The sequence below is a fragment of the Primulina tabacum genome, chromosome 11 (assembly GCF_025594145.1).
Source record: "Primulina tabacum isolate GXHZ01 chromosome 11, ASM2559414v2, whole genome shotgun sequence".
NCBI lineage: Eukaryota > Viridiplantae > Streptophyta > Magnoliopsida > Lamiales > Gesneriaceae > Primulina > Primulina tabacum.
In genome coordinates, this window is record NC_134560.1 from 39,564,556 (window position 1) to 39,591,491 (window position 26,936).

Sequence of the window (26,936 nt, forward strand, 5' to 3'; positions counted from 1 at the left end):
CTTGTTTTTATAATGATGTGGGAACTTGTATCTGCTACTTTTTAGTGGGCATCGGGTAAATCCTCATGTTAACATAATAGCTGTAAACTACACTTTTTGTTCTTACATTTTTTAGAAGATGTCATAAAATTTATCATGGGTACCTGAAAAGAACATAGTCAAATGCTTTAATACTTGCATGTCCAAGTTCAACTATACAGAAAATTTCTTAATTTTCTTAAAACAAAATTATATTTGAAAGGACGTTGTTGCTCATAAACGAATATGAAATAAATATAGAGTGTGTTTCAGTAGTTAGTGTTGTGCTCTGGTATTGTTAACACGAGTTTACAACATGCAGCGGAAATTAATTTTTAACATACACAGAAACTTTAATGAATCAACACCAGTTTCAAATTATGCACAAGTACTTGTGCGATGCCTCATGGCAAAAATTCACTAGAAAAATATGTAATCATTTACACCAAAACAATACTAGTGAAAATATCAAAACTAAATTCCTCGACACACCAAGGAATTAAAATATGCATAACAAACACAAATCAAATCTAGATGCATAAACCGAAGTTGCTTAAAACAAATAAAAGAACACTCTTCGATCAACTACTCTGCGTCAGTGTTGTTCTTGAGTGTTGTCGATACCAATCAGCAACACGATAAATATGTGAATCAATCACACAAACTCTTCATACGAAAATTTTCAACTCTGAACTATGAGTGTTTTCAGAGACAAACTCCAGCAGCTCTCCTGCGCTGCAAAGTGATCACCTGATCACACAAAAGCTTCTCATCAAAATAAGTTCGGCTTTCGTATTTTTCTTCTATGTATGCGCTCCTGTGCCGACCTCATGAAAGAGTCACACCAAAAGACTCACACGAAAACCTCTTCTCTCTCAAAATCGCTTTTTGCGGCCATGAAGTACTCCATATATATATATATCTATTACATATCTATTATTATATATATAAATATGTCACTTCAATTGTGAATTTACTTTGACACCCTTATTAATTATGAATCTATTATAAATATGTCACTTCAATCTCCAAAACCGCTCTTTTCATATTTCTGTGTTCAACCTCTACTGTAACATATGCAACCTCATTCTGGTGAGAAACGACAGGCTTCTTGAGTGTATAATATTCCTTTTGACATAACTCAGTCAACTCTCTGATAGGGATGGTTGTCAATGTATCAGGTGATCAGTAAGTCGTCTGAGACTTTGAAATACTATCTCCTTATTGTAGCCGGAATCAACAATGATTGCCCAGGCCACAGATTCTATGACATCGCCAAGTACCTGTATAAGTAAAAAAGATAATACAGATAAAAAATCCTGATGATTGATTAAATTTTATTCCGGGGCATGCCTAGGGGGGGAAAGCAATATGGGTACAAGGCACAATTCTAATGATTTTGTGCAAGAGAGACGCCACTGATTTATTGATACGGAAAGAACTATCAAATACTTGAAAATTCAGGTCCCTTTTTGAAAATTAGCAATATTTCTGTGATATTAGTCGGGAAATTATAGGTAATGAATATTTATTCAAGTATTTAATAAAAACAAATGGTTTTGTATCCAATCCCATACCATGATAAAAGTATGTGTAATGCCCGTTATCATTTAGCTTGGAAAACGTAGGACTAATGAATACCTTTGGAAAACTGGTCTCTGATTCCTTACCAAACGTTGAGACGGGGAATGATTGCTCATAAATCTTCACAGTTTCTGGACTGCTGACTGAGCATAGAAATCATTGTTCGTGGATGCTGATCTCAGATCAGTTAGATGTCCTGGAGATAGGCCAGGATATTTGCAGTAAAAGTGCAACGTACATGTGCTCATTCAATATGTCTACATTTATTGTCATGATCATCACGTTTTGGTCAGTTTTTCTTCCTTGTTTATATCTCTCTTCTATTTGTTTGTGTCGGTGTTTTTTTTTTTACGTTACTCACAAGAGCATTGTGATGCTTCTCGGTCATTGTTACGAGGAAAACCTTAGCATATTGGTTTATGAATACGTCACCAATAAATGCAGTGGGACTTATTTGGTAAGCAAAATTTTCCAGCTTAAATAGACCTCCTTCCAACCTCATCTTCGTGTTTAATGGTTTTGTTTTCTTGTGACAGATAATACAGAGCATGTTCTTGAATGGAAACACAGACAATCTATCGCCATTGGAACTGCAGAAGGGCTGCGTTTTCTGCATGAAGGGTGTCGAGGTTCTCCTATCATTCATCGGGATGTGAGGCCAAGTAATATATTACTCAACCAGGATTTTGTTCCCTTGGTAAATCTTTGTGGCTGTTGCCTTCTTTTATAACTTTTCATGCCTGAACTTGGTAGAATATTGGCATCACGTTGCTAAATGCTCTCACTATTCAAAAAAGTCTCTTGTGAAAGATAAATACGAGTTCAAGATCTTTTAGTATCTTATTTAGATATTCTCTTATGGCACCTCTTGGCTCATGAAATGGGATGATAAGGATCTATGATATAGGGATAATAAATTCATAGATCATTGATATGAATAACATATTTTCTAATGTTCTGTTGGTGGCCGTTGCTCAATAGGTGTCTTTCAAGTTTTGCTTGTATGTCCGTAGGATTACATTTTTTATCTCGGTACATAGCGTATTTGTGAAGCCAGGTAAAATTTTGCGCTTGGTTTTCTTGAATTCGGATTTGAATATTGATATTCATATGCATGTCTCTCTGTGAAATAGTTGGCAGTGAGTGTTATGTTGCACTAGCATTTTACACAGGTCATAAGGTAGAGAAGCCGATCTATGGAGCGTATGTGTTTTATCTTATATTTTTTATCTGTGGTAGCCGCCCCTTTTGGGCTCGAACCGAGTCTGGTATTTTTCAGGTGATCCTGAAAGCTAACCCAAGTTTCGATGAAAACGTGTGTCCATTTTTTCCTTCTGAGTTTAAGGACTTTATCAAGAGATTATTGGATGAAAATCCTAGGATAAGGTTAACAGTCTAACAGCTACTTAGGCTCTGTGCACGCCATTCTCTTAACTACGATTTTTTGTATTTTTTGGTTTCAGATTTGCCTATAATTTTCTATTTCGGGTCATCCATGGAGTCGGGATAATAGCTAAGTGAAGATCCAGCTTGACTTTCATGTATTCAGTCAAATGGAATCTTACATGCGAACCCCACTTTTACGTCGTTCTGTTGGTGGGCGTTGCTCAATTGTTACCTTTCAAGTTTTGCTTGTATGTCCGTATGATTGCTTTAACTAATCTCGTTATATAGCGTATTTGATTTAGTCATCGATCACGCTTTGTCATGCATGGTCGGCGTTCCTATGCAATTTCCGCATATGTTGCAAGGTTTGTACTTAATTTAGTTTGTCTATTTATGGGTAGACTTCGATTATATGGTGTTACCAGTGAGTTTAATGATTGTAGCAGTTGTGCTGTTGTTGGGTCTGGTGATGCAAATGGTGATCGGGCCGTCTCTATCTCCGTTGGTGAGTTAACTTGTTCATCTTTACCCTTACCATCTTTTTTAGAGTTCAAATTTTCCGTTTATGTTTTTATGAGAAGTATTGTTATTATTAATAGTACTAAAATGAAGTATTTTTTTATGTTTTTTTGTGCTTAAACAATACGCTTGTTTTTAAAAATTGAAAATGAAAATTCTATTTTTTTACGGAAATTTACATTATGATTGGTTGAGCTTCCAAAAAAATTTGGTGCTTTTAAAGAAAAAGTATAATTAGTGTCATAAATACGATTAGCTATATACAAATATTATAAATTGTGTCTTAATTTTTGATCAACTAAAGCTTGAACGTACTACTTTGAACACTAAACTTTTGAGGGAAAAAAATGTATACAATCAAATTGTTGATATTAACATTAACTTGCTAGCTACTTCTAATTGTATCAATTTTGAAATAGTGAATTATATATTTTTCTTTTAAATTGTAAAGTTATTAGGGAACAAAACAATTACTTTTGGAGATTATATATACATACTCATATACTTGCATAACAATTACATTCCCAACAACTAATTTTAAAATTATATACTCCTTATTCGAAACATAGTCAATCTTACAATTACCTCCATAGTATATTAGATTTGAATAATCGGTTTTAATTAGTCTAATTTTATATATGTAAAGGAAAAACATTAAATAGATATTAAAATAAAACAATCCAGAAATTAAAAAATCGATTTATCAATACATCTTTTTTACCTTGTGACTATTTTAGTTTCACAATATATCACGGGAGCGAGTGAAAATGTGGATGTCTTCGAGCACATAAATTGGGGTTATAAGCTATATGCCACATTCAAAATAAACAAAAGAAATTGTACATGTTTAATTTTTTTAGCTCATTTTTATGTTCCTTATCATAAGAGAAATTTTTGAATGCTCATTGTATTTAACTTATGAATGAGATCAGTTGACAATTGCACGTGTATGAAACCTTTGAAAAATAGAATGTGTAATTTTAAATTTAACGGATGTTGTCATATAAATGCTTATAAGAATATAATATATTATTTTTTAATAAAATAATATAATAAATTACATGTATATATTTTTTTAAACTTATTTATACCCTCGTCATTGTAGTTATGTTTTTATTCAATTTAAGCATAATATTATGATTATCATGCTTTAAAGCTCGTCCCGACTTAGATAAAGATTTAAACTTAGCAGTGACTTGATGATTATTTCTCAACATATGACGTTTAAAGGAAAAATATGGGGTGAGAATATACTAAACGTAAATATATGAAATACAAAGAATTTAGTTATAAATTACATGAACCAACCGTTTTGTCCACAACATTCATAGTTTCATGTCATCATGTAAAAAGAAATACTGTTGTTGCTAGCTTTTCATTGAATATTTATGGTATCAGGTGTTGCTTCCGATGCCTTGTTGCGCGTGGCTTGCTTGCCTGTTTGCGAGTAATTTGTTGCGCTGGCTTTTCTTTAAAGATCATTTAGCTTTTCTGGTCTCTGTTTCTAACGTCAATCTATTCATTTCATTTATCGTGTTTTATTTCAGTCACAGAGTTGCAATTAGATTTTGTTAATACACTCTCCGCAATTCCAACCTGTCAATTTTGTGGGGCATTCAGATTTCCACATGAACCCCCTGCATTTTGCTGTGACCGTGGCAAAATTCGTCTTGTGTCACCTCTTGCACCAGTGGATTTGGTTAATCTTTTCGTCGATCCTTCTTCTCCAATGGCTGTATCATTCCATCGTAAGATACGCTTGTATACTAATATATTTTCATTTACATCATTTGGTATACGGATTGATAAAATTCTAGCATCTCTTAATCATGGGGTGTACACCTTCCGTGCTGCTGGACAAGTGTTTCATGCATTGCCTCCACTTGTGCCTCAAGAGGGAAGACCTAAGTATTTTCAGCTTTATTTCTGGGATAATGACAATGAGTTACAGAATAGAATGTCTGTAGTAAATGAGGATGCTGTTGATGAAGCCACTATGATATTATTGATGGATATCATGAAATATAATCCTTATGCAGCGCTCCTTCGAAGAATAAATGAATGTGCTTCTATCCGAGATATTCGATTGCACATAAGTAAGAATGTTCCCGTTGATCAGAGGTGTTATAATTGTCCTTCAGCTGATCAGGTTGCAGCGATTTGGGTTGAGGGCAATGATAACACAAATATCCCTTACAATATAGATATAGTTGTGAGATCGAATGATGATAAGAGACATCAAATCAGGCACCATTTTGGTTGTCACTATCCACTACAATATCCTCTTTTTTTCCTTTATGGTGATTGTGGTTGGCAACAACATATCAAAATTTACAGGAAACTTGCACAGTACACTTACGGGCGCAACTGTGTTGCCATCTGAAGTTTTTTCTTCATTGGATCAAATTGTCGCAAGAGAAAGTCATGGTAAGGTTTGGTTTTATGTAATGTTTTTTTTTTCCCCAAAATGAGTGTGTCATGAATGTACATTGTTTTAATGTATGTTTGTTATTATTTTACAATTTTTTTCAGTTGTTCGTGGGAAAAATAACATGATGGTATCATTTCGGGAATATTATTGTTATGGCTTCAAATTCGAGAAAATTCATCTTCACTGTTGTTGTATAGTGACCGATTATTGCAACAGTTTGTTGTCGACATGTATATTAAGCTGGAAAATACTAGAATTGATTACTACAAGCGGAATCAAGCAGAAATTAAATCAGAATTATATCAAGGCATTGTTGATAGTGTGGTAAATGGAGAAACACGTGGTCAGGAGGTTGGTCATCGTGTGGTTCTTCCTTCTTCTTTCATTGGGGGTCCAAGGGATACACGTAAGTAGTATCTTGATGCAATTGGCGTTAGTAAGGTATTTCGGGAAACCTGATTTATTCATTACAATGACTTGTAACCCTGAATGGCCAGAGATTAAGAATAACTTGTTTTGTGGGCAAACTTCCAATGACCGACCTGATTTGATTTCACGTGTATTTCGTGCAAAGTTGGTTGATCTGAAAGATCAAATAATTAAGAAAAAGATCTTTGGTTCTGTTGCAGCATATGTTTATGTAATCAAATTCCAAAAGAGAGGCCTGCCGCACTGCCATTTTCTTGTTATATTGGAGACTGAGTTTAAAATTGCTTCACCAGATGTATATGCTAGATATGTTTCTGCAGAACTTCCCAACAAGGATTTATCCCACACTTATTTGACTTGGTTTCACGTCATATGATGCATGGTCCCTGTGGACGTTTGAATAAAAAGTGTCCTTGCATGGTTAATGGACGGTGAAAACATCACTATCCTCGAGCTCACTCAAATCAGACAATACAAGGGTATGATGGAAACCCAATATATCGAAGAAGAGACACTGGGCTTTTCGTTGATGTAAGAGGTTGCCCACTAAGCTTCCAATGGGTTGTCCCTTATAATCCCTATTTGTTGTATAGTTATGATTGTCATATCAATGTTGAAGTTTGCTCAGGCCTTACAGCAGTGAAATATCTCTACAAGTGCATCTATAAAGGGCATGACAAGATATCTGTCCATGTCTCTCCTTCTGGCTCGGATACGTATATTGACGAAATCAAGAGCTTTCAGGATGCTCGATGGGTTTCTGCTCCCGAGGTAATGTGGAGAATTTTTGAGTTCAATATGAATGATGTTTCCCCTCCAGTTATTAATTTTCCTTTGCATCTACCCAATCAACAAAGTGTTAAATTTTGGAACCATCAAAACTTGAGAAATATGTTGGATTCTGAACATGTGCAGAAAACTATGTTAACTGAATATTTTTGTACTTGCTATGCAGACATTGATGCCAGGCAATACTTGTATTCAGAGTTTCCTCGTTATTTTTTATGGGATAATGGTAAGAGATCATGGAATAGAAGAAAGCAAAAGAAGGTAATCGGTCGGGTAAATGCTGCTAATCCAGTAGAGGGTGAGATATATTATTTACGTATTTTATTGCTTCATGTTCGAGGCCCTACATCTTTTGTTGATTTATTAACTGTTGGCACAAGACTTTGTTGCACGTTCAAAGAATCGGCCCAGGTCAGAGGCTACTAGAATGCGATGAAAGTAGTTTCCAATGTCTTAATGAATCCGTTAGTTTCCACATGCCTTATGCTTTGTGGATATTATTTGCAACAATACTTGTGCACTGCCAACCAGCTGATGTCCGTAACTTATGGGACACTTTTTACCGATCCTTGTCTGAAGATTTTGAAAGGGATGGCCTCGTAGATGAAGTTGAGATAATGTGTGAGACACTCCAATCTGTGAGTAATTTTTTGGAAAACATGGGAAAAAATGCAGATATGTATGATTTGCCGAAATTTCCAGCGATATCAAGACAACTTGATTTGGTCGAATCCAGAGAAATAATGGATGAAAAGTCTGTTCCAATACATTCAAGTGACCTGCTTGCTTACCAATATCTTAATCATGATCAAGTGATAGCTTACGGCATGAACATGGATTGTATTGATCGAAACTCTGGTGGAGTATTTTTTGTTAATGGACCTGGGGGAACTGGCAAGAGGTACTTGTATCGTGCTGTACTTGCAACTGTTTGCTCACGAGGAATGGTTGCCCTTGCCACTGCTACATCTGGTGTCGCAGCTTCCATTCTACCAGGTGGTCGAACAGCGCATTCGCGATTTAAAATCCCAATTGAGCTACATGAAAATAGTTACTGTTCTATCTCGAAACAGAGTGGGCTCGCTGATCTGCTACGTTTGACTAGGCTTATTGTTTGGGATGAAGCTCCGATGTGTAGACGATACGAAATCGAAGCTGTTGATCGAACTTTTCAAGACCTTGTTGTCAACAAAGAACCGTTTGGTGGAAAAATAGTATTATTAGGAGGGAGTTTTATGCAAGTTCTTCATGTTATTCCTAAAGCAACAATTGAAGAAACTATCGATGGAAGCTTTATTCGATCGCATTTGTTTCCGTGTATGAAAATAATTCTTCTACATGAAAACATGCGCGCGAAAAATGATCCTGATTTTTGCGATTTTTTGCTCAAAGTGGGTACATGGGTGGAGCCTGTGGACGGAAATGGGAATATCAGAATCCCATCACATATGATAACTAAAGTGTGTGAAGGAAGTATTGAGATGTCAGAAAATAATTTGATTGAAAATGTGTACCAAGGGTTATACAATAATGATAACTATCTTTCATCAACTTACACGACCGAACGAGCAATTCTATCGACGAAAAATACCTATGTCGATGCGTTGAATGAAAAAATTATATCGTTGTTTCCAGGAGAAGCCATACATTTCCTTAGCTTTGATGAAGCAATCGATGACACGCATAATTCATATCCAGATGAGTTCTTGAATGGTCTAACGCCTAATGGTTTGCCACCTCACCGACTGGTCCTTAAAAAACTTTGTCCTATAATGTTGCTCAGAAATTTAGATCCATCTGATGGCATGTGCAATGGTACTAGAATGGTATGCCGAGCATTTTCTGGTAATGTCATCCATGCAGAGATTTCGGTTGGACAACATGCTGGAAAAATGGTTTTGATACCTCGGATACCTCTATCTCCAGCAGAAAACGAAGGGTACCCATTCCAATTCAAACGGAAGCAATTTCCGATTCGCTTATGTTTTGCAATGACAATAAACAAATCACAAGGTCAAACAATTCCAATTGTTGGGGTTTATTTACCAGAACCTGTTTTCTCACATGTACAACTTTATGTTGCTCTATCTAGAGGCATCTCGATGAAGAATACTCATGTGCGAATCAAATCAGACATTGCCAGTGGTAGTGATGAATCATGAACAAAAAATGTTGTTTACAAAGATCTGGTTGATACTATTTTTTTGTATAGTAATCGTTGACTAATTATTTTTTTACCTCTTCGTTGACTTCTTGTTAATATTTGAGCATGTTTCTTTTTTTCATTTTTTTATTTTTAATTTTCCTTTGTGAGTCGTTGGAAAATTATACAAACACTAATAAATATCAGTTCAACAGTAATAGATACTTAAAAATCATTGTACAAACAATATATTCAAAGTTAACAATATACATTTGAACACGATATAATTTTTCTTTTTTGAAAAACGTATCAGAGTGAACTGATTTATTCTTTGTTTTCTAAAACTTGTTACACCTCAGAATTTATGGAACCTCATGTCCTAAAAGAAAATCCCAATCAACTAAATTCTCTAACGAACTTATTTTAATAATAATAAAAAATTATATGTATTTTATCAAATTAGTATGTATAGTGCAATATGTTTTTGCCATACAAGATATTTGAATTATACCCCATTGAGTAGTTGATGTTTTAAATGTTATGTCGATGCATGTTTTTATTTATAAATTTGTTAGTTCAGTGTCATTCTGTTTGTTTCCAAATACCACATTATAATATCATGTTCAGTTTTAAACTTTATGTATAGTATTAAAATTTTATTTAAAAAATTTAGCGACGGTTTAAGAAAAATATCATCAAATTTAACAACCATTGTTTTACAAATTGTTGCTATAATTAGAAACGGTTATGTATAAAACACTGTTGCTAGCTTTAATGGCATTTTAATGATAAATCGTAGCAACAATTAACAGTTATTTTCACATGAATCCGTCATTGCACACTAACAACAGTTTATGTAGACCATATAAATCTTTTGCACCAGGCTTGTTAGTCTGGCATGCTCCAAATATGTAAGGCCCTGTAATTAATTATCCGGTAATTTGGCATAATTAGAATAATTATTGAGTTGTAAATTAAAATAATTATTTATGCAAAATAAATTCTAGAAGTGTGTTAAAAAAATGTATTTTAGAATATTGGAGTTAAAACGATATAAAAAAAATACATATAGAGTTTAAATAACACACGAGAGCAAAATAAATTCAGACCGGGATAAATGAGCTTGAGTTACTATTTGAGTAACCAAATATACAATATATATATATACATATACATACACACAACTTACCTTTAAAAGAAGGAAAAAGGAAAAAGAGAAGAAGAAAACCCATTTCCCTCAACACAATTTTCGCAACACATGTAGCAGCTGCGGGAAAGTTGCGTTATCTCCTCCGTCCGGTGTCCAAATCTCAATCAGTCTGAAGGGGTGTCTTCCTAACATCCTAGGTTTCGATTCAAGTCAGAAATCGCGAAGTTTGAGTAAGGATTCTGGTAGATCAAAGCTGCTCTTCCGGTGCTCTATTTCTGCGCGAATTCTTCCGGTTTTGGGGTGAGAGTTTTGGTGTTGCTGCGATTTTTACAATTTGAATGTGTAGAAATGACTTAAAAAACTTGTAGCACTGTTTGTTAGCTTTCTATAGCCGCTGGAATCATCAAATTCGGATAAGAAACGGAATTGATATGATTTTTTTACCAAAATGTGTCAAATCGAATTCTGAAATGGTGCTGTGCAGGACACCTACTGTAATTCGAGTTTTTGTCAATTAACCGCTCGGATTCTGGACTTGTGATTGAAAAGAAAGTTGTATACTATGTGTTATCTTTGTAATGATATAAGATTCGTTAAATTCCATTAAGAATTGAGCAAGTTATGCTCATTTTTCCGAAACTGCTCAGTAGGAGAATTCTGTCCGAAAATCTGTTGAGTGGCAGTGTGTTCTTGAAAATTCTGGGATTAATATACTGAGATTTGGAAGATGGTTTCTTCTAGAAAAAGTTAGATATTTGATTATCTTTCATTTCCAATTGGCGGATATTGATTTGAGTTAATATTGAGCAAGATACGAATTTTATGCTCTTTTGTGCCAAATTGGACATTGGTATGGAATGTAGTTCATGATCGGTTTATTGTTGCTTTGTTTAGGCCAAGGGTCTTGAAGTGAAGTTGTTATTGGATTGTCAAGTTGGTATAGGTATGTTACAGATCGGTAACATACGACGGTAAAACATAAATTATGTTTAATTGCCATTCTGTGTTACATTGATCTGGTGTATGACTTGTTGGCTGTTTGAAATTGTTAAATGTCTTCGTTGTGATCTATGTTTATTATTGTGACATATTATTGGCATTTAGCATCGGGCATACTGTTATGACATTCATGTTGAGCCCTATCGTTCTTGTTAGCCCATTGTTGATATCCGTTGTTATCTGGCACTGTTGTTTATCTCGAGATCATTGTGTGGCTGATAGGCCTATACACATGAGACCGTAGATGTGATTGAACAATCCCGTGGTTAGTGCAGCCTTTTGAGGTGAGCGCTGGGATTGTGTCATCTAGTTCCTTTTGTTGTGCCATCCTGTTATATCGTATCAGCTGTATGGAGGCCGAGTCAGGGGTGTTATTCAGCACAGCTTGGCATACCTCGCATACTTGGCAGGGCGGTTTAGCTGCATGACGATGTAGCTCCCTTGTGTTGTTGCTCGAGCATTATTCCAGTTGTTATCGTACCGTTTGTTGGCTCCTGTTATCCCGATTATTCGTTGAGTCTTTCATGCATTGCATATTACATTTCATTATATGATTATGCATGATTTATGTTATTGTTGTTATTGTTGAACTGTTTCATACCAGAATCCCAACCTCAGTTGTTTACTGGGGGGGGGCTGCTGTGGTTGCTTTTTGGGCACCATGGTAGATCTCCCTAGTCGTTTTGCACCATCAAACCGAGGTTCCGCCAGTGGAGCTCGGGATTGAGGTTGGATTGCTTGGTTCTGTTCAGTGGAGTCTCCCAGATAGTCTATATGTATGTCTTGAGTTTGTTTCAGACTTGTATTGTACTTTATTTGCCGGGGAGATGCCCCGTGTATCTGTAGTAGTATTTGATTGCTTTGTGATGTTCTGAGTCGACTTTGTGATATTTATGATCTGATGAGTATTTGGTAAGTTTTAATTTCTGTTTAGTCCTGGCCAGTGCGGCTATAGGTTGTTGTAAATTTTGATATAAATTGCTGCTTGAGTTTTTTGGGATGTCCTATTTACGGGGAGGTCATGCCGAAATTTTTCTAAGTTCTGAGGTCTGTTTTAAAGTATTTTAAACCTTTTTCCGCTGCAGTTTTAAGTCAAACAATTATTGTTTGATCATTAATTGTCATTAGAGTAACTGGGCCTCACAAAATAACTATTAAATTTCCAAAACCTTTGTCACTTTACCGCCCGGCTGCTTATCCATTTTTTTCGACTATAAAAAATGGCTGCTTATCCATTTTTTTCGACAATAAAAAAACGAACTAATGAAATTGTTGTTTATTCTAACAACGATCTACAAAAAAAATGTCAGAAAAGTAAGAGACAAAATACACCATTCAAAAATATCATCGCAAAACTATCACTAATTTTAATATTGTGAAGATTCTTCAACGATTTAAAACATCGTTAAACATCAGTTTTTCTTGTAGTGGATTTATTAAAAAAATCGTTTAACTATAAGTTTTACATTAATGATGCAAAAGTACAAAAATTTCGATTTACTTTAACCAATAAAAGTTGCATTAGTATATACGTATGTTTTAAACAAATAACTTTAGTTATTTTGGAAATTCCAATTACTTTGTTTATATTTAACTTTTCCCATAACAGATGTACGATAAATAAATCTATAATTTAACATAAGATATCAATATTTTAAATTGGATTTTCTATCTATGCTTATTATTATTGATTCAACTGAAAACTTATATTTGACTAAATGTATAATGAACTAACGATTTTGAAATTCTGAAGTATAATTTTTTTTTTAAAAAAATGTACAAACAAATAAAGTTTCTATTTCTTACAACACACACATCTTTGATATGAAAAAAATCATCTAAATTATAGATGAATGTATTAAATTCATTTATTATAATAAAATTACAAATAATAAGAATATAATTTTTTTCCCTAGAAATATAATACAATTTTAACAAGCCATGAATATATTAAAATTTTGAGCTCGACTCGATTATAAACACATCAAATTCAAAGATTCTAGAGTTTGGCTCGGCTAAGCTCGATTGCTTGCCTACTTGTACGTGGCTTTATTTATCTATTTCTTCCTCTTCTTTTAAAATATATATTTTATCATTAAAATGTCTGTTAGTAAGCTCATGAGTCAAATATTAGAAAAAAAATGATAGTTTTTATATTTGCTTTATATATTTAACCCTTTTATTTATAACAAATATAAAAAATCTATTAAGTTTATTTATTAGAAATAAATTACGAACTTAAAAAGAATACAATATTTTTATTCTAAATATATAATAAATTTTTAATTATTAGATGACAATTTATATTATGATTTATATTTCTTAATCTCATTTAGGCTTGACAACAACTCAAAGAAACTCGTGAGCCATGAATATATTCTTTAAACAAAAAATGAGCTCGTCTTGATTATAAATACATCAAACTCAAATACTCGATAATTCGGTTCGGCTCAGCTCACCTCGATTACTTGCCTACTTGTATGTGCCTTTATTTATTAATTTTTATTCTCTTTTTAAAACTTATATTATATCCTTCAAAGGTTCTTTCGTAGGCTAATTAATCATCTGTTAGATTATATATATATATATATATATATCTTATTTTTATATTTTAAACTTTTATTTATAACAATTATAAAATAATTTACAAAATTTATTTATTAGACTAAAATTATGAATTTAACTAAGAATACTATTTTCCCTACATTTAATTCAAATTTTAATAGCTATTTAAATTTAAGCTTTATATTTGTTAAGCTAATTTAGATTCGATAAAATATGAATAAGCTCGTAAGTCATGAATATATTATTTAAATAAAGCTTTAGTTCAACTCGATTATAAATGCATCAAGATCATAGATTCAAGAGTTCAGCTAGAATCAGTTTGATTACTTGCCTCCTTGTCTGGTGCTTTATTTGTTAATCTTTTACCTCTTTTGTTAAAATCTATATATGATTGTTCACATATTCGTTGTTATCTCAAGATCCAAGTATTAGATAAAAATAATAATAATAACTTCGATATTTGATTTATATATTTGGCAAAAAAATATAAAGGAATCAAGTAAATTTGTTTTAATAAAATTACAAATTAAAGTAAGAATATTATATTTATTTGCAAAAAAATATTTCGGTTTTAATAAAATAAATAGCTATTAAAATTTATGCTTTATATTTCTTAAGCTCATTTTGAGCCATGATGTTTTCTTAAAACAAAGTTTGACCTCTGCATGATTATAAATGAGTCTCGATTACTTGCCTACATTCACGGGGCTCATTTTTTTTGTTTTTTGTTTTTGTTTCTTTACTTTTCATTTTTTACGCACTTCATTTAAAACCTATATTTGATACCGATTTAAAATAAAATATGCATAATCTCTACTTCAATTTAATTTCTTTTCAGATCCTATATATACATGTTAATTATGCAAAAGAATGGTACATATTCAACCTATATCAAAATAGGACCGTCTTCACAATTTTTTATATTGCTTCACTGAACCGAAATCAACATCAACTTCATATATATTTGGAATACACCTACGTTAACCTTTATGTGTGTTACCTGTTGCTTTCTATATATTTGTATGGAAGTATAATTTACTCTCTTATGTTCTCGAATGTGATCTCCCAATTTAAAACCTTGTTGCACTAGAAGTTTTACACAGGTCATAAGGTAGAGAAGCCGATCTATGGAGCGTATGTGTTTTATCTTATATTTATCCTTTGTGGTAGCCGCCCCTTTTGGGTTCAAACCGAGTCTGGTATTTTTTCGGAAGTCCCTGAAAGCTAACCCAAATTTCGGTGAAAATGTGTGGCCATTTTTTTCCTTTTATCAAGTGATTATTGGATGAAAATCCTTGGAGAAGGTTAACAGCAACTCAATCTCTGTACACGCCATTCTCTTAACTATGATTTTTTATATTTTTTGGTTTCGGATAAAAAATTCCCGAACTTTCTTTTATTGGAAATTTTCTCCAAAAATATCTCCTTACTCGAGCCTTGTATAAAAATATTTTTTTTTATCATTATTGATCTCTTTCTATTGTGCTAAGCCTTCCATTTGTTTTATTTCAGGAAATGGCTCTCCATATTCGTGCTGGAATAGCCTAACGTATGCGCGATCTCGCTCTCAACGAACACGAGATTGCGATATATAGCAAACCTTAGAGCTCAACTCTATGAAGAGAAACAAGAACATCAAGAGCAATTGTTGGCCAAAGACTTGGCATACTGAAGACTTGAAGAAGGAGAAACATGAGTTAAAAGAAGTCGAGGACCATCTTCAGGCTTACGTACAAAGGTTTGCATACTATCTCAACTCAGAAGAAATACATGAGATGACCAAGAACAAACTAGAGGCTTCTCAGACAATAGTCCATGAACTGCACGAATTACGTGAGCAGATGCTAAAGGAAGCCCAGTCACTCCAGGCCCAAATTAAACAGATTATGGTGATAGAAAACCAACGCCGTCATCAAGATGAGGCAACCATCCAAGGGCTGCAGAGTTCAGTGCAGGCCTTGACTACTCAAAACAACCAGTTGCACAACCATGTTAATCATCTTCAGTATGCGTTGGCCACCTTGGTTGATGATCCTGAGGAAAAGCCTGAAGAAGATCTTATGGAAGATGAAGCGGTGGGAGAAGGAAAAATTTTAGACAATTAGACTAGATCCTGACATACTACTCTTGTAGTAAAAGCAGTGCTCTGGGGCTCCGATAAGACCGTTAGCTCGTGGTCTCTGATGTTCTTTATTTTGATTTATACAAACTTATGTTAGGGCACATTTGACGCAACTATGCTAACGGTAATATGACGGCATGAAATTTTTTAAAGTAACAAAAGATTTCCTTCTCTAGGTTCCGCTACAAAACCTTGAAACAAAATAAACAACAGAAACGGCACGCTAATGGGAATATGATGGCTGGAAATTTTTTTAAGTGTCGAAAGATTTCCTTGTCTAATTCCCACTCCAAAACCATTAAACAAAAAATAAAAAACAGAAACATAAGGGAATAGCAAGTGGTGCTATAAATATCTTGTCTTGAAATGGAAATCTTGCAGCATAGGGCCTGTTGGCACCGTTTGAGTTACAATCGAAACCTCGATTGCTTTAGTTAAACGATACAATTTTTTCACTTTAAAAGAAGGTATTATAATTATAGCGATTATTATACAAGCATATGGAGAAATTGGGTCGGGAAGGACGTGAAGCGCTCTAGATCTTTGTTAGATTGTGATTCACCTTCCAACGTAGGAAGATCTAGACTTATTATTATTTCGGTTACATACTTATATACTTTAATTTAAATTAATAATAATTATAATTTGAGATAATAATTATAATTTGAGATATAGAATAAAATATAATTCTAAGGAAAATAACATTTTTTTAGTTCAATCAAAAAAAAAAATTGATGGATCAATTTATAATTTTAGGCTACTATTTTGTATTTTTTTATTTTAATTTTTTCAAAATATTAATGTGACATTGTATTCTGGAGTGAAAATTGCTTACATGTTTTTATAAATAAGTATTTACCACAAAGTCTATTACTTAACAATTTAATATAAATTATTATTGATGTATTTTGTGCATGATTTTCATCATTATTTATAGATTTAAGGAGCTTTAATTATCAAAACATCTATATAAATTATTATTTTTTTATCTATAACTATCGTATCTTGATAAAATATTATTTTATCTTTATCTTTATTTTGGACTTTCAAATGAAGAAATCACATTTGACATAAAAAAATATTATAATTTATCTATTTTTATATGTGTTTCACTAAAACATTATTTAATATATATATATATATATTTTTAATACGGACGGTAAATCTAGCTCTATGGACAAATCACATTCAATTTTAACCAAGACGTTCAATTTTAGTTTTATTATTATTTTTAGTAAAGTTTTATTCTTTTAAATTGAATATACCTCAGGATAGCTCTAACTCCAGCAGAAAACGAAAGGTACCCATTCCAATTCAAACAGAAGCAATTTCTGATTCGCTTATGTTTTGCAATGACAATAAACAAATCACAAGGTCAAACAATTCCAATTGTTGGGGTTTATTTACCAGAACCTGTTTTCTCACATGTACAACTTTATGTTGCTCTATCTAGAGGGATCTCGATGAAGAATACTCATGTGCGAATCAAATCAGACATTGCCAGTGGTAGTGATGAATCACGAACAAAAAATGTTGTTTACAAATATCTGCTTGATACTTCATTTTTTTTTATAAAAATAGTAATCAGTTGACTAATTTTGTTTTTAACTCTTCGTTGACTTCTTTTTAATATTTGAACATGTTTTTTTTTTCCATTTTTGTATTTTTTTAGTTTTCCTTTGTGTTGTCGATAAATTGTTATATCGTTTAAGTCTGACTTCGTACTCCAATATCGTTGGAAAATTATACAAACACTAATAAATATAAGTTCAATAGTAATAGATACTTAAACATCATTGTACAAATAATACATTCAAAGTTAACAATATATAATTGAACACGATATACATTTTTTTAAAAAAACATATCAGAGTGGACGGATTTACTCTCTGTTTTCTAAAACTTGTTATGTCACGCCCCGGGACGAGGGTTAGTTGACACCGGCGTTGCTCTCAAATTTACATTCGAAAACAACAAGCCTCAAAAGTACAAAATTCAGAAACTAGTCTTTTTATTCATAAATACTGAATATCTCAATGTCTGATACATACTCAAATGTTTTACAGCGGAAATGTAAAACCGAACATAATACTATCTTAACAGATGCAGCGGAGTCTAATTACATAAATCAGAACTGAGAAAAATAACAATCTTCTTCACCAGCCCCAGAACTGATGCTGTTCTTCTTCTTCTAACAATTCTTCCTCGCTCTTATCTGAGATGCATTTGGTGGGTGAGTGATATGGTTGTCACTCAGTAAGCGGGGGCGGGAATAACTCCCAGTTTTCGAAATCATTTTCATACAGAAACAGTAATACGAATAATATACAAAAATTCTTATTTTCATAACAGAAATCAGTATTCAGTGTTCAGAAATCAGTATTCAGTAATCAAAAATCAGAAATTTAACAAGTAAGCACTGAGCACGTTCGTGAATTTCATGGCTAAACTGATATCAGTCCCCTATATGTTCTCTCCTCTAAGGGGTGATGTCAATAATCAGTAATCAGTAATGTTCAGAATATATATTTCTACCATTAGTTCACTAGGTTTCAGTGCTTCAAAAATCAGATATCAAAATACAAATACTTTGCTTCAAACATGAATTATCAAACGATTTTCAAGACATTTATACATAAGCCCACTTACCGTAATTTGCTAGAAATTTCGGTTGCTGAAGTCTGGAATCTGCTTGTCTCGCTACTGGTTTTTTTACAGCTCGAAAATACACTCTCTTAGCTCAATTTTCAAGTGATAACTCAAGACTTGTGTAACAACAATTTCAGATACTTGATGGTGTTATTTATATGCCAAATTCTGATTGTTAGCCTCCCTATTAATGACCATAATCTGTCATTAAAAGCCTTTATTCCATGTTAATGCTTCAGTTACAAGTCTAAGCTGAATCAGTAACTGTCTGCTAGAATCTCGCTCTTCTGCTGCTGGATTTTATCTGTTGTCTGCTGCTGGATTCTAATCTGCTGGAAAAGTTCCAGCTTCTGAAATATTATCTTCTGCTGGAAATTTTGCATTGCTACTTAAATGCTGAAAATTCGGGTTCTCACATGTTACACCTCATAATTTATGGAGGATGCGAATGAATGTTTACACCTCATGTCCTAAAAAAATCCCCTATCAACTAAAATCTCTAACGAACTCGTTTTAATAAAATAACAATTTATACATATTTTATCAAATTAATATGTATAGTCAAATATGTTATTACCATACAAGATATTTGAATTATACCCAATTGAATAGTTGATGTGTTAAATGTTATGTCGATGCATGTGTTCATTTATAAATTTGTTAGTTCGATGTCATTTTGTTTGTTTCCAAATACCACATTATAATATCGTGTTCAATTTTAAACTTTATGTATAATATTAAAATTTTATTTAAAAAATTTATTGACTGTTTAAGAAAAAAATCATCAAATTAAACAACCGTTCTTTTACAATTTGCTAATATAAATAAAAACGTTATGTATAAAACACAGTTGATAGCTTTAATGGTAATTTAATGTTAAATCGTCGCAACAATTAACAGTTTTTTTTTTCACATGAGTCCGTAATTGCACACTAACAACAATTTATGGAGACCATTAAAATCTTTTGCACCAGCCTTGTTAGTCTTGCATGCCCCAAATAGTTACTAAACTGCAAAAACCTTTGTCACTTTACCGCCCAGCTGCTTATCCAATTTTTCGACAATTAAAAAACAAACTAATAAAATTGTTGTTTAATCTAACAACAATTTACAAACAAACTGTCACAAAAGTATGAGACAAAAAACACCATTTAAAAAAAGCATCGCAAAACTATCATTAATTTTAATATTGCGAAGATCGTTAAACATCAATTTTTCTTAAAGTGGATTAATTATAATTATCGTTAAACTATAATTTTTACCTTGATGCAAACCAGATCTTGCCAGTGGTAGTGATGAATCACGAACAAAAAATGTTGTTTACAAAGATATGCTTAATAATGTTTTTTTTTTTTATAGTCATCGTTGACTACTACTGTTTTTAAATTTTCGTTGACTTCATGTTAATATTTGAGCATGTATCTTTTTCCATTTTGTATTTTTTAATTTTCCTTCGTCTCGATAAATTGTTATATCGTTTCTATGTCCTTACTTTGTTTGTTTTGTTTTCACCAACTATTTAATGTAATCTAAACAAAATCAAAGAAAAATAAAATTTAACATCCATTTATTGTGATTAAATTTGCAATCTATTTTTTAAAAAACCTTATATCTTTAATGAATTTCAGAATGATAACAACACTAAATATATGCTTTTTGTTTATTTTTTCTTACATTTATGTGATGAAATTTGCACTCCTTTTTTTAAAAAAACTTATAATATATTTACGATAAATAAATCTATAATAGAACATAAGAATTCTATATCTTAAGTTGGATTTTCTATCTATGCTTATTATTATTGATTCAACTGAAAACTTATCTTTGACTAAATGTATAATGAAACAACGATTTTGTGTGAGAACCCGAATTTCAAGCATTTTCCAGCATTTTAGTAGCAATGCAAAATTTCCAGCAGAAGATAATATTTCAGAAGCTGGTACTTTTCCAGCAGATTAAAATCCAGCAGCAGACAACAGATTAGAATCCAACAGCAGAAGATTAGAATCCAGCAGACAGTTACAAGTTCAGCATATGACTTGTAACTGAAGCATTTAACATGAAATAAAGGCTGTTAATGACAGATTATAGCCATTAATTGGGAGGCTAACAGTCAGAATTGTTGCTTATAAATAGCACCCTTAAGCTCTGAAATTGTTGTTACCAAAATCTGGAGTTATCACTTGAAAATTCGAGTTAAGAGAGCATCTTTGTTCGAGCAGAAAAATCCAGTAGCAAGAGCAACCAGAGTCCAGTAGACTTCAACCGAAACTCTAGCAAATTACAGTAAGTGGGCTTATATATAAATATCTTGAAATCCGTTTGATAATTCTGTTTTAAAGTTCAGTTCTGTATGTTTGATTTCTGATATATGATTTTGAAGCACTGAAACTCCCTAGTGAACTAATGGTAGGAATATATATTCTGAACATTTCTGAATTCTGATTCTGATTCTGATTCTGGCCTCACCCCTTAGAGGAGAGAACATATAGGGGACTGATATCAGTTTAGTCATGAAATTCACTAACGTGCTCAGTGCTTACTAATTCTGATTTCTGTTCTGAAACCTGTGATTTCTGAATTCTAGTTTCTGTTCTGAAAAGATGAGCTTCTGTATATTATTGTATTACTGTTTCTGTTGAAAATGATTTCGAAAACTGAGAGTTATTCCCGCCCCTGCTTACTGAGTGACAATCATATCACTCACCCACCAAACCCATCTCAGATAAGAACGAGAAATAAAAGTTAGAAGAAGAAGAGCAGATTCAATTTTGGGGCTGGTTATGAAGATTGTTGTTCTCAGTTCTGATTTATATTTTAAATTCCGCTGCATCTGTTTAGATATTGTAATTCTGGTTTTACATTTCCGCTGTAAAATATTATTAATTGAGTTGTATCAGACATCAAATATTCAGTATTATGAATAAAAGACTGGTTTCTGAATTTTGTACTTCTGAGGCTTGTTGTTTTCGAATGTAAATTTGAGAGCAACGCCGGTGTCAACCAACCCCCGTCCCGGGGCGTGACATTTTGAAATTCTGAAGTACGCTTTTTTTAAAAATACAATGCACAAACAAATAAAGTTTCTATTTCATACCCCACACATCTTTTATATGGAAAAACAAAACATCTAAATTTTAGATAAATGTATTAATTTCATTTATTATAATAAAATTACAAATAATAAGAATACAAATTTTTTTTCCCTAGAAGTATACAATTTTAATGAGCCATGAATATATTAAAAAATTTTGAGTTCGACTCGATAATAAACACATCAAATTCAAAGATTCAAGAGTTTGGCTCGCCTAAGCTCGATTGCTTGCCTACTTGTATGTAGCTTTATTTATCTATTTCTTCCTCCTCTTTTATAATATATAATTTATCACTAAAATGTCTGTTAGTAAGCTCATAAGCCAACTATTATAAATTTTTTATATATATAGTTTTGATATTTGCTTTATATATTTCACACTTTTATTTATAACAAATTTAAAAAAATCTATTAAATTTATTTATTAGAATAAAATTACGAATTTAATAAAATTATAATATTTTTATTCTAAATATATAAAACAGTTTTTTATGATTAGATGACTATTTAAATTATTATTTGTATTTCTTAATCTCATTTAGGCTTGACAACAGCTCAAAGAAAATTGTGATCTATGAATATATTCTTTAAACAAAAAATGAGCTCATCTTGATTATAAATACATCTAACTCAAATACTCTATAGTTCGGTTCGGTTCATCTCATCTGGATTACTTGCCTACTTGTATGTACCTTTATTTATATATTTTTATTCTCTTTTTTAAAACTTATATTTTATCGTTCAAAAGGTTCATTCGTAAGCTAATTAATCATCTGTTAGATTATATATATATATATATATATATATATATATATTACACTTTTCTTTATAACAATTCTATAATAATTTATAAAATTTATATATTAGACTAAAATTATGAATTTAACTTAGAATACTATTTTCGCTACATTTAATTCAAATTTTAATGGCTATTTAAATTTATGATTTATATTTGTTAAGCTAATTCAGTCTTGATAAAATCTGAACAAGCTCGAAAGTCATGAATATATTCTTTAAATAAAGCTTCAGTTCGACTCGATTATAAACGAATCAAAATCATAGATTCAAGAGTTCAGCTATAATAAGTTTGATTACTTGCCTACTTGTCTGATGCTTTATTTGTTAATCTTTTACCTCTTCTGTTAAAATCTATATATGATTGTTCACATGTTCGTTGTTATCTCAAGATCCAAGTATTAGATAAACAATAATAATAATAATAACTTCGATATTTCATTTATATATTTGGCATACAAATATAACATAATCAATTAAATTTATTTTAATGATTTTACAAATTAAAATAAGAATATTATATTATTTTTGCAAAAATATAATTCTGTTTTAATAAAATAAATAGCTATTTAAATTTATGATTTATATTTCTTAAGCTCATTTTGAGCCATGATATATTCTTAAAACAAAGTTTGACCTCAGCACAATTGTAAATGAGTCAAACTCGAACATTCTAAACCTCGGTTCCGCTCATCTCGATTACTTGCCTACATTCACGTCGCTTCTTCTTCTTTTTTTTCCTTTTCATTCTTTTAAACGCTTCTTTTAAAACCTATATTTGATACTAATTTAAAATAAAATATGCATAATCTCTACTTCAATATAATGTCTATTCACATCATATATATAAATGTTACTTATGCAGAATAATGGTAAATATTAAAAACAGTGAAAAAAAATAATCGGACATTGGATGCAAAACCAAACAATGAATGAAGTTTACTTAAAAACATAGCCCTTTGGAATATTGTAAACAACAGTTACTCAATAATTGGAATTGGACGGTCCCAACTATCAATAAAAAAATGTATTAAATCCGCTTGATACCTATCACGCCCCGAGACCGGGGTTAGTCGACACCGGCGTTATTCAACAATCACATAATTTCTAAACAACAAGCCACGTAGTACAGTATAAACCAAAACCAGTTTATATCATAAATGCCATAAAAATGGAATCGTCTTTACAATAGTAACTCTGAAAACGATACAAATCTGCGGAAGCATTTATAACTTGAATTAAAAAAAACTCACAATACCATCTTCTTAATTAAAATTCTTCATGCATCCACTATCAGTCCAAAAACTGGTGTCCGATTCTTCTTTCTCTATTTTTTCTTCTGATTTGTCTGGGAGGGTAGAGTAAGAGGTGAGTGATATGGTCGTCACTCAGTAAACATATCATCATATTCATATCATAACAACATAAAAATATTTACACAATTTTCGAAAATAACACATAAACATATCATCATATTCATATCATAACAGCACTGCGATTCTTCCACCTTCTATGGTTTACTGATATCAGTCTCTAATTTTTAATCTTCTAAGGGGACGAGGCCATAAAACGGTTCTATCCCACCGTGAAGGTCCATATGTTGGGATTCTCACCCATTTTCAGTGAATTCTCACAGTGCCAACACGTAAACGTACCAAAATCGCACAAAAAAAACCTAGAAACAGAATGACGGTGATCGACCGAATTTTTCAAAAATAAGAAAACACATAACCGAAATTTAAGTATTTAAAACAAGCCCACTTACCTCAGACTGGAAGAAAACATGAAGAATTCAAAAATCATAGAAGAATCACCCAACCGACACTTCGAAAACGCATCAACACATATACTGGAAAATCAGCCGTCTTGAAAAATTCCTTGTGCCTTATTGCACAGTTGGATCGGGCTCAAACTTTTACATTACGTTCATAATTAACTCAAATAAATTATGAACAGTGGAGATCGGGTTTGGAAGTCGTTTTAATTTGTTTATACATGAAAAACCGTAGGTATGCTGTTTTCGCCTAAAATCTGAGCAGTTTTCTTGCAAAGACTATAAAAGAAAAACTTACCGTTGGATTTTGCTGAACGTTGGATATGTTGTTCAAACTATATGAAAGCATATTCTGAACGATGGAGATCGGATTCCGTGTATTCGAGCGAGAGAAACAAATTTCTGAAGTTTGACAGAAATTTGATGACTCGTGCAGAATTTTGGAGAGCATATTTCGAAAATATAGAGAGAAAACTCGAAAATTGAGGTGTGAATTTATGAATGAGAGCTTCTCTTATTTATAGAGGTGAGATGAAAATCCTACTATAAATCGAATGATATTTTTTCCCAAATTGGGAGATGATCCTTCCATAAATATCGAGATACTCCTTCCATAATTTTTGATATGCTTCATTGTTGAGAAAAGCTGCCTTATATGTAATATTTCTTTCCAAATTTGATTGATATCCTGCCTTATTTCGAAATTAATACATGATTTGTACTGAATTTTTAATTTCATGTATTTATTGGCTTGGAATTTCAATACATTGTATTATTTAATATTTTCGAATTTATTATAACTCGAAAATAAATTCTTATACATGTCTATATTTAATTAATTACTTGCCCAAAAATTTGGGTTCTCACATTCCTTCCCTCCTTATTGGAAGTTTCGTCCTCGAAACTTGAGTCTGCTTGATCTTGGAAAAGGTAGGGATATTGCTTGCAGATTTTTCCTTCAAACTCCCAAGTAGTTTTCTTGTTCTGTGTGGCTTGACCATTGCACCTTGACGCTAGGGAATGATACGTCGTCTCAGTACTTGGTCATTGATGTCCACAATATGAGTAGAGACAACTTCATATTTCTGCTCTTTCCTCAAGTTACCTTTGATCATGAGTGGTTTAATTTCCATAACATGGCCTGGGTTCGAGGTGTATTTTCTTAGTTTGGACTTGTGGAATACATTGTGAATTCTAGACATATCTGGTGGCAATGCTATTCTGTAAGCCAATGTGCCAATCTCTCCAGAATTTCGAATAGTCCTACATGTCGAGGTTTCACTTTTTCAGGTTTACTGAATCTAGTGATTTTTCCATTAGTAAGACCCTTCTATAAGCTTTTTCACCCAATGTTTATTCCATTGGTCTCCTTTTAATATCAGACTAACTCGTTTGCTAGTCTATGCAGCCTTGAGTATGTCTCTGATGATGACCATTTTTCATTGTCTCTTGGATTAGTTCTAGCCCGGTTATGAATGTCTCCTCTATTTTGTCCTAGTACAGTGGTGATCGATACTTTTGTCCGTAAAAGGCTTCAAATGGAGTCATTCCAACATCATTGTGATAACTGTTATTGTAAGAGAACTCTATCAGTGGTAAATGTTTACTTCAATTACTACTGAAGTCTATTGCACATGCCCACATTCTCGAGGGTTTGAATCATTCTATCTATTTTGCCATCAGTTTGAGGGTGATAAGCCGTACTAAGAGTAACTTTTGTTCTCATGGCTTCTTGAAAGCTCTACCACAAACGTGACACAAATCTTGGATCTCTATCCGACATTATGATTGTAGGCACTTTATGTAGCCCTATAATGTTATCCATGTATAGAGTAGCCAACTTGTCAATATTATAATTCCTTCGGACGAATAGAAAGTACGCAAATTTTATGAGTCTATGTACGATTATACGTACCGTGTCGTGACTCTGTATTGAGTTTGACAATTCTACAACGAAATCCATGAAAATATGCTCTTATTTCATTCTAGGATTCTAACGGTTGCAGTAGTCCTTCCAGTCGTTGATGCTCGACTTTCACTGGTTGGCATACTTATCGCTTAGATATAAACTCGCGACATCTATTTCCTTCTTCTTCGCCAGAAACTTTCTTTCAAGTCCCTATACATCTTTATACTGCTTGGATGGTATAGATTTGGAATGTTGACTTATGCGCCTCTTACATCACTTCTTATCGAAGATTGTCGATGTCTGGCACACACAATCGTCCTCTCATCCCTAGGATTCCGTCTGGATCCACTTGAAAATCAGAATACTTTATTTCCTTGACATGTTCTCTGAACTTCTCTAGTGTCGTGTCTCTACTCTGATTTAACTTTACTGTTTTCTGAAGGCATGGTTGCACAGAGAGTGATGCTAGGGTTATCTTACCCATGTTTTCCGACTTAAAGCATCGGCTACCTTATTTGCCTTGCTAGCGTGGTAGCTTATTGTCAAGTCACAGTCCTTGAGTAGTCCTCGAGTAATTCTA

General features: G+C 32.5%; 1 protein-coding gene across 1 annotated transcript; it reads left to right on the forward strand.

The window, feature by feature from the left end:
* Positions 1-1,358: 1,358 nt before the first annotated feature.
* LOC142518612 (uncharacterized) lies at positions 1,359-9,363 on the forward strand. The gene is made up of 4 exons (XM_075621404.1): positions 1,359-2,059; positions 2,139-3,353; positions 3,432-3,493; positions 8,792-9,363. Exons 2-4 carry the CDS (start codon positions 3,310-3,312, stop codon positions 9,316-9,318), a joined length of 633 nt encoding a protein of 210 aa, XP_075477519.1. The 5' UTR covers positions 1,359-2,059; positions 2,139-3,309; the 3' UTR covers positions 9,319-9,363.
* Positions 9,364-26,936: the final 17,573 nt, after the last annotated feature.